Raw genomic sequence first — 9,291 nt, 5'->3', positions numbered from 1 at the left:
ATCATTTATTATTAATATATTTACTTATTGAGTCAGTCTCTTCCCCTGACCCCACTTATAAGCATTTTTCTCTCACTGTCACCCCTCACCCCATGCAGTCTTCTTCCTCACCCTGCTGAGATCTTGACACCCCAACTTAGAGCCGTGGTCACTACCTAGCCTGTATGGAGCCCTATCTTGTTCAGTCCCACCTAATGGCTTCTGGAAGAATAATTCAAGAAGGGAGAGAGAAAGAGGCAAGGAGGCTGACAGGCAGGCAATATAGAATATCAAAATTGATTTCAAAAAAGATAGAAAGACAATACAGAAATAAGCTTGAAATAAATTGAAAAATAATTAGAAACCTACTCATCAAAAGATATTTCAGACTCTCAAGCAGTAAATCAATCCTGTGCTATTAAACTGTTCTAAGACCCAGGGAAAGAATTAGTATCTCAAATCATTTTACAAAACCAGCAAAACTATGGTATCAAAACCAACTAAAGAAACAAAAACTACACATAAACAATAGTAAACTGAATTCAGCAATATATTTCAAGATAAGTGCATGACCAAATAGATTTAACTGCAGGAATGCAGGGTTAGGTCAATCTTAGGAAATACCTTCACTTAAAGTTATAAGTAGAAGGAGATATACGGATATAACAGTTAATATGAAGAGGATTTGTTTTTTAATTCAGAGTCTTTTCCAGATGTATGAGTCAGGACTTTTTTGGTTGCAAGTAACATAATCCAAGTCAAGATTAAGCAGACACAGATGTCAATAAGCCAAAAGAAAAAAAAAAAGAACAGAATAAGTGTTGGAAAGGAAAACGCAAAACTGTTTTTCATACCTATCTGTTACAAAATAAATATTCTAATCAACAATTTTCCCATCAATCAACAATAACCAGCTTGAAAAAATAATGGGGAAAAAAATCCCATCTACAATATCGACAAAGACCATTCAGTACCTGGAGAATTGAATCCAGTAATGTCTTACCTATGGAAAAAATGTAGAACACGCTACTTAGGGCGATGAAAAGGTGACTTGAGCAAGGGAAGAGATATACATTGTTCTTGGATTAAAAGATATATTTATAAAAACAATCATCTGCCTTAAATCTATAAATTGAATGCAATTCCAATGTGACCGTTTTTAAAATTCAACAAAACCATTCTAAAGTTGAGTTGGAAAAATTAATGAAAGTGAGGAATTTTCTAAGATATTGCCTACCAGATAGTAAGAACTTAATTTAGTTCTTACACTGTATGTAGCACTGAGGTTTTTCACAAGCATTGTGGATTCTATTTACTCTTCCCCAAAACTCGGAAAAGTACAATAGCCTGCATCTTAGCAATGCTAAAAATGTTTTCCAGTATTACAGAAGTATTAAATATCAGGAGTCTATATTTGAACCCAGGACTCATTACTTTCAAGCTTAAAGTTTAACTACCATGCTAATTAAACATATTACAAAGCTAGAGAAATTAAAACCACCTGGTATAGAAGAGGGCTCAACTGAACAAATTAATAGGAAAAAAATTGTACACGTATCTCATTCCTACCATAAGAATAAAATTACAGATGTATTTTTTCTTACACTTTGTTTCTTCTGTGATTTATTATGGTGAACATTATAAGAAATAATTTGTTTGTTTTATTGCTTTTTTCAAAGGAAGAGTTATTGAATATATTTAGCAATTCTATTACTTTTCCCATCCTNTTTTTTTTTTTTTTTTTTTTTTTTTTTTTTTTGGCTGAGCACAGGGGATTTTATTGATGGTACACGACAAAGTGGGGCTCCCTAGGCCCCTCCCCTCTTCAAGGGGTCTACATGGAAACTGTGAGGGGAGATTCAGTGTGGCGGGGGACTGAGTGTGGCAGGGACTCCCCAGCAGTGAGGGCCTCTCTCTTCCTCTTGTGCTCTCGCTGGGGCTGGTGGTCCAGGGGTCTTACTCCTTGGAGGCCATGTGGGCCATGAGGTCCACCACCCTGTTGCTGTAGCCAAATTCGTTGTCATACCAGGAAATGAGCTTGACGAAGTGGTCGTTGAGGGCAATGCCAGCCCCAGCGTCGAAGGTGGAAGAGTGGGTGTCGCTGTTGAAGTCGGAGGAGACCACCTGGTGCTCAGTGTAGCCCAGGATGCCCTTGAGGGGGCCCTCCGACGCCTGCTTCACCACCTTCTTGATGTCATCATATTTGGCAGGTTTTTCCAGACGGCAGGTCAGGTCCACCACTGACACGTTGGCAGTGGGGACACGGAAGGCCATGCCAGTGAGCTTCCCGTTCAGCTCAGGGATGACCTTGCCCACAGCCTTGGCAGCGCCAGTAGAGGCAGGGATGATGTTCTGGAGAGCACCGCGGCCATCACGCCACAGTTTCCCGGAGGGGCCATCCACAGTCTTCTGGGTGGCAGTGATGGCATGGACTGTGGTCATGAGTCCTTCCACGATACCAAAGTTGTCATGGATGACCTTGGCCAGGGGTGCTAAGCAGTTGGTGGTGCAGGAGGCGTTGCTGACGATCTTGAGGCTGTTGTCGTACTTCTCATGGTTCACACCCATGACGAACATGGGGGCGTCCGCAGAGGGGGCGGAGATGATGACTCTTTTGGCTCCCCCCTGCAAATGAGCCCCAGCCTTCTCCGTGGTGGTGAAGACGCCAGTGGACTCCACGACGTACTCAGCGCCAGCATCGCCCCACTTGATTTTGGAGGGATCTCGCTCCTGGAAGATGGTGATGGGGCTTCCATTGATGACAAGCTTCCCGTTCTCAGCCTTCACGGTGCCATGGAACTTGCCGTGGGTGGAATCGTACTGGAACATGTAAACCATGTAGTTGAGATCAATGAAGGGGTCATTGATGGCAACAATATCCACTTTACCAGAGTTAAAAGCAGCCCTGGTGACCAGGCGCCCAATACGACCAAATCCGTTGACTCCGACCTTCACCTTCCCCATGGTGTCTCAGGGATGCGCTGGCGATGCAAAAGAAGATGCGGCTGACTCTCGAACAGGAGGAGCAGAGAGCCTATCTGAGTTTTATTAAAGGTATCAATTAATTTGCAGTGAGATGACACTTTTACATATTGAATCTTCCCAATGAGGAGTAGGTTCCTCCATTCATTCAAGTCCTCTTTTACGTCTTTCAGCAAAACTATAAAAGATTTTTTCCTATGGGTCTTGCACAGTTTTCAATAGTTCATGCCAAGGAAATCTTTCCCCCTAACTAGCTATTGCTATTTTATAAGAAAACTCTTGACTTCATTGACTGAATTCATAACTGATTCCCTTATAAACTCTCTTCTGCAACTTCCCTAGAATGTTCAAGGTAAAAAAAATTATTATATACAAATCATAATCATTTCATTTCCTATTTCTTAGTTACTTGCTTCTTAAATAATTGCATTAGCTAAAACCTCTATAACAAAATCAACTAATAGTGGTTATGGTGGGCATCTTTGTCTAGCTTTTGATTTTATTATTTGTAAATGTTCGAATGTTTCGTTTTTAATTGCCCTTTTTATTTTGAAATACCTGCAAATGTACATGCAGTTGTAAGAACATGTACAAAGAGACCCCAGGTACCCTTTAACCAGTTTCACACAAACTTGTATCTTAAAAAACTATAGTCATAACCTTGTTATTAACTTGATCTAATTCACTTATCTTATTAAGATTTTCCCAGTTCTTGTATTCATTTGTGTGTGTGTGTATTTTAACTCTATAGAATTTTAGCACATAAATAGATTGTTATATTCACCACCACAGTAAAGATACAAGTCCATCATCACAAGGGCCCTTCAAGTGGCTCTTCTACAGCCATATCTATCTCCCACCCCTTTACCCCCTTTACCCTGTCCCTGACCCCTGCCAGCCACCTATCTGTTCTCCATTTCTATAATTTTGTCATTTCAAGAAAATTATATACAAGAAATCATACAGTAGTAACCTTTTAGGATTGGCATTTTTCACTCATCATACTTCCTGGCAATTCATCTACGTTGTTGTATCAGTAGTTGGTTCAATTTCACTGCTGAGTGGTATTCCACATATGGAGGTACCACAGTTTGTTTAACCACTCACCAGTTGAGGACATGGGGATTATTTCCAATTTGGGGCTACTATCAATGAAGCAACTAATGATGTTGGCCAGGTGCGGTGGCTCACGCCTGTAATTCCAGCACTTTGGGAGGCCAAGGAGGGCGGATCACGAGGTCAGGAGATCGACACCATCCTGGCTAACACGGTGAAACCCCGTCTCTACTAAAAATACAAAAAAATTAGCCAGGCATGGTGGCGGGCACCTGTAGTCCCAGCTACTCGGAAGGCTGAGGCAGGAGAATGGCCTGAACCTGGGAGGTGGAGCTTGCAGTGAGCCGAGATCGTGCCACTGCACTCCAGCCTGGGCGACAGAGCGAGACTCCGTCTCAAAATAAATAAATAAAAACTAAGCAACTAATGATGTTGAATATTATTTCATGTGCTTATCTGCCATCTATGTATTCTCTTCATGTGAAATGTCTGTTTATGCCTTTTCCTCATTTTCTAATTGGTTTTTTTTTTTTTTTTTTTTTTTACTGTTGAGTTTTGAGAGTTCTTTGCATACTCTAGATACTAGTATTTGTCAAATATGTAGTTTGCAAATATTTTCTCCCAGTCTGTAGCTTGTCGATTTCTTCTCTTCTCATGGGTTCTCACAGAGAAAAAGCTTTTAAGTTTGAAAAGATAAGATTTATCATTTTATCTGCTGTATGGATGTGATTTGGTGTCAAATTTAAGAACTCTTTTCTTAGCCCCAGATCCCAAGATTGTCTTCTATTTTTTTCTAAAAGTTTTATGCTTTTATGTTTTACATTTAGGTCCATGATAAAGCATTTGACAAAATCAAACACGCACTCAGGATAAAACTCTCAGCAAATTAGGAATAGAAATAAATTACCTCAACTTGATAAAAAGCATCTATTGAAAAACCTATAGCTAATCACAGTATTACCATAACACTTAATGGTAAATGAGTGAGTACTTCTTCCCTCAGATCAGGAACAAGGCAAGAATGTACTCTCACCGCTTGTGTTCAGCATAGTACTGCAAGTCCTAGCTCCTGCAATAAGGCAAGGAAAAGGAATAAAGCACTTATAATTAAGAAATAAAATGGTCTCTACTTGCAGATAACATGACTGTCTATATGAAAATTGCATGGAATGTACAAAAAAACTATAATAATATGTGAGTTTAGGAAGGTTACAGGATATAGTATCAACAAAAAAATTCATTGCATTTCTATAAAATAACAATGAACATATAGAAACGAAAATGTAAATCATAGTGTCATTCACAATCACTCAAAAAAATAGGCAAACATTTACCAAAGTATGTATGATAAAAATTATGAATGTGTAATTAAGGGTTTATATGCTAAAAATTATAAAATATTGCTCAAAGAAATCAAAGAAAACCTAAATAAATGGAAAAACATAGCATGTTCATGCTCATGTTATGACTCAACATAGTAAAGATAGCAGTTTTATTCAAATTGCTTTCTAGATTTAATGCAGTTCCTATCAAAATCCAGCAAGATTTTTTTGTAGACATAGACAAGCTTATTCTAAAGTTTGTATGGAAGGCACAGGCCCTAGAATAGCTAAAACAATCTTCAGAAAGAAGACTTGTGTGACAGTCATTAACTCAGTTCCATGCTGAACATCTTCCAGTAATTTTTTAAAAGAAAAAATGTGGATCACAGACTCTTACCTGCAAAACTAAAAACTGGAAATATTGCTATACTTTCTATTGGCAATTAGTGTTGCAGATCAGAAGTCTGAAGTCATTTTAACTTGTAGATAATCTATTTTTTCACTTCTTAATTCCTATAGAATATTTTATCCTAGTAAATATTGTTATATCCTTTTAGAATTTTATGATTATATAATTTTATCTTATGAGTTAATATCCTATTTAATAGAATTACTTTTATAATTTGTCTAGATGAGATCTCCTTTTATTAAATTGTCTATAATACAGTAAAACATTTCTGAACACATACTTGGATTCCTTTTGGCTTCTAAGAAATTAAAAGGAATTGTTTTGACTGATCACTGTCTTTGTTCCAGTTATCCTGGTTTTCCCCCAACAACAATACCTGCTACTGTTATCCTCAGTATCTGTAGGGATTGGTTCCAGAACACTCCCCCCAGATACTGAAATTGGCAGACGCTCAAGTCTCTTATATACAATGGTGTAGTACTTGCGTATAGCCTATGCGTATCCTCCAGTATGCTTTAAATAATCTCTAAATTACTTATAATACATAATACAATGTAAATGCTATGTAAATTAGTTGTTATCTTGTGTTATTTTTATTGTTGTATTGGTTTTTTTGTTTTTTTTTTTTTTGAATTATTTTTGATCCACAGTTGGTTGAACCTGCAGAAACAAAAGACCAACTGCATTCTTTGTTCAGGTGCTTGCACTAGTCAGGGATCTTACTTCCAAGCAACACAAATTAACTCTGGCTGTCTTTGTCATGAAATAATTTATTAAAAGGATATTGGGAATCTTACAAAAATATCAATAAGATCAAGACTCAGGCTTAGAAAATGAGCAGTACAATATGAGGCTCAGCAGCAGCCAGAGTGACAGCCATGTTACACACAGAACACATTTAGTGAAGACTCTAGGTATGATACCACTGAATGCTAGGGGCATGGCTTGTAGCATTACTGCAGCTTGCTCTGTGGCTTTTGCTGGCCTGGACTTCATGCTGTCAACCTCAAAATGAATTCTTCCTTGTTCTTTCATCTCTGTGCTACAAACTTCCTTTTCAGAGTCCTGGATGGGTGTGCCTGATTGACTGACATAGTTCACGTGCTGGTACCCTAGCTAGCAGCCTGAGAAAATGTGATTCTGCCCTTTTCAGATTCTATGTATAAGGCAGTTTCTGTCACCACAGCACCTAACATGGAGGATTCCAAAAACACAGAAAGGGAGTCCCACTATGACCTTGGTTCCCTGTCCTCCATCCTCTCATTTGTTGTTTTCTCTCTCTATCCATTCATACTTTCTGGGAAAACTGCTCATGTTTGTCTTCCACATCATTATTCCCGTTTTCCACAGTGTTAATTCTGCTCCTCACACCCTTTGGTGTGAATAGTGAGTCTTTTAGTTTCTTTCTCATCCTTCTTTGAACCTACAATTCCCCAGGTACGTTGACCACAAAGATGGCTGCCAACAATTCCTCCTGAAGCTGTATGCACATGCACCTCCTCCCAAGACAGGAGCTGATTTCCCTTCCCTTTCATCTTGGCTGATCTTGTGACTTAATCTAACCAATAGAATTAGTGGAACTAATGTTTTAGAAGACTTCTGATCCTGGATCTGGCACTTTCTACTTTTTCATTTGGGGGATCCAGCTGCCATACAAAGAAACTCAAGTCACATGACAGAGAGGTGGTCCCACAGTTCTCTAGCTACCAGGTGCCAGATGTGCACTTGAAGCCATCTGAGACATTCCAGCCACAGCCCAGTTCTCAACTGCTACCACCCCTTGGAGAAGGCCATGGGGAGCAGAATTGCAAATGACCCTGTCCTAATTCTTTCCCACGGAATTGTGAGCAAACAAAATGCTGTGTTTTAAGCCACTACATTTTAGGGCCACTCATTACATCACAATAGGTAACTTGATACACTTTTACATCTTTCCTAGTTCCCTTTCCATCTCACTTTGTCATCTTTTTATCTCATCTTACTACATCTTGGTCTTCTCCCTTCTTATGATTTTCCTTAGTTATTCGTCATAGAGATCACTTGTTTTTTTGTTTTTGTTTTTGTTTTTTTTGCAAATTAGCGAGGGTTCCAGACAATTTTCTAAAATTGTCTTATAGTTACTCTCTGCACTTCTGAGTCATCAAGATGAGGTTTCCTTCTCATGCTTTGCCCTTTGCTTTTTTTTAATAAACCAAGTTGAATGTTTTCCTTTTGTATTCATTTTCAAAATAAAGGAAACACACCAAGACTCTGTTTTAGCGATGGACAAAACATATAGATTTCCCTTGGTTCCACCACTGCCCATTTGTAATCAGTAGAGTCCCCTTCTTATATCTATAGCAACAGAGCTTTTGCGGGCTCTGTATCCACAGAGGTCTCAGCCCAACTACCAGGGGCTGGTTTCTGGGTTTTCTTTTAATACAGTGCTACTGTACTGTGGTGGAGTCTTTTTTTTTTTTTCCTTTCTATCCCAGCTAGGTAAGCATATGGAGGATTCTTATCCTGCTCCTGAAACTTCCTGAAACATTGTGCCTATGATTCCCCACATGCCTTGCTACCAGGTCTGTGTGTCCTCATCCACAGGCATGGAGCTTTATATGAGGGTCGTACACTTCCTAAAATGCAAAACACCCCTTTGGGGTCACCCCATATTACCCTGTTGTTTTCCAGCAGTTGCAGTCTCCAAATGAATATAGAAACACTAGTGGAAAAGCAGAATAAGCAGCACCCACACAATAGTGGGTCAGCTTCCTAGCTTTTTTTTATTATTATTATTATACTTTAAGTTCTAGGGTACATGTGCACAAAGCTTCCTAGTTTTTAAATTAGTTTGGTCTCAGAGAGGCTTAGGGCAACTAGAGCAGGAGTAAAGAAGTATTCTGCTTTCTTTCAAGAGGAGCATCAGAATGTCACTTATTTCTGGTTTTGTGATACAGCTTTATCTGTATCACATTCAGTAAATTCCTTCTATAATCTGACCATACGTTGTACATCAGCCTTGCTTTTCAATGATGTTAAACATTGTCATGTCTTCCCACGTTGTTATAGATTTTTAGAGAGAAGGTCCTGGAGGCCACATCAGAGACAGCCAATTGAAAGTTCAAATTGATTCATTTTAATTAATTAATTGTAATTGACACTAGGAACCCTGCCTTCATTAAAATCATTAGCAGTCAAGAAAGACTATCTGATAGAGGTCTGTATTAGAGCTGCTGGAGAAATTGCATGAGTAGCAATAATCCTAAGAAGACATTGTGCAGAAAGAATTTTAATTCCACTTCTCAAAAGATACAAATGTCCTGTGGAGAAAAAATTGGGAAGGAAAATGTCTGAAGTAAAGGAGAGGCTTGATGAAAAATGTTCCTTAGCTGGAGACAAGACACTGAACCAGGAAATTACGGATCATCACAGTGCCAAACTTTAGGCTTGAACTATATCAAGGTAGGGATCCTGAACACTACAAATGGGATGTTGAAGTCAATCAGTACTTAAATTTGGGCCAATAAATTTTCAAACCACAGACCCTCCTGAATCTAAGTATAG

At 38.8% G+C, this 9,291-nt stretch overlaps 1 protein-coding gene across 1 annotated transcript; it reads right to left on the bottom strand.

Moving 5' to 3' along the window:
- Window positions 1-1,706: 1,706 nt before the first annotated feature.
- LOC108533183 (glyceraldehyde-3-phosphate dehydrogenase) lies at window positions 1,707-3,013 on the bottom strand. The gene has a single exon (XM_017877610.1). The coding sequence runs from the start codon at window positions 2,941-2,943 to the stop codon at window positions 1,936-1,938; it is 1,008 nt and encodes a 335-aa protein (XP_017733099.1). The 5' UTR covers window positions 2,944-3,013; the 3' UTR covers window positions 1,707-1,935.
- Between the last annotated feature and the right edge of the window lie 6,278 nt (window positions 3,014-9,291).

Source organism: Rhinopithecus bieti, unplaced genomic scaffold, assembly GCF_001698545.2.
Source record: "Rhinopithecus bieti isolate Rb0 unplaced genomic scaffold, ASM169854v2 scaffold_10706, whole genome shotgun sequence".
In the NCBI taxonomy this organism is placed as follows: Eukaryota; Metazoa; Chordata; class Mammalia; order Primates; family Cercopithecidae; genus Rhinopithecus; species Rhinopithecus bieti.
The sequence above is the reverse complement of the archived record's forward strand: the minus strand, read 5'-3'. Positions and strand labels throughout refer to the sequence as shown.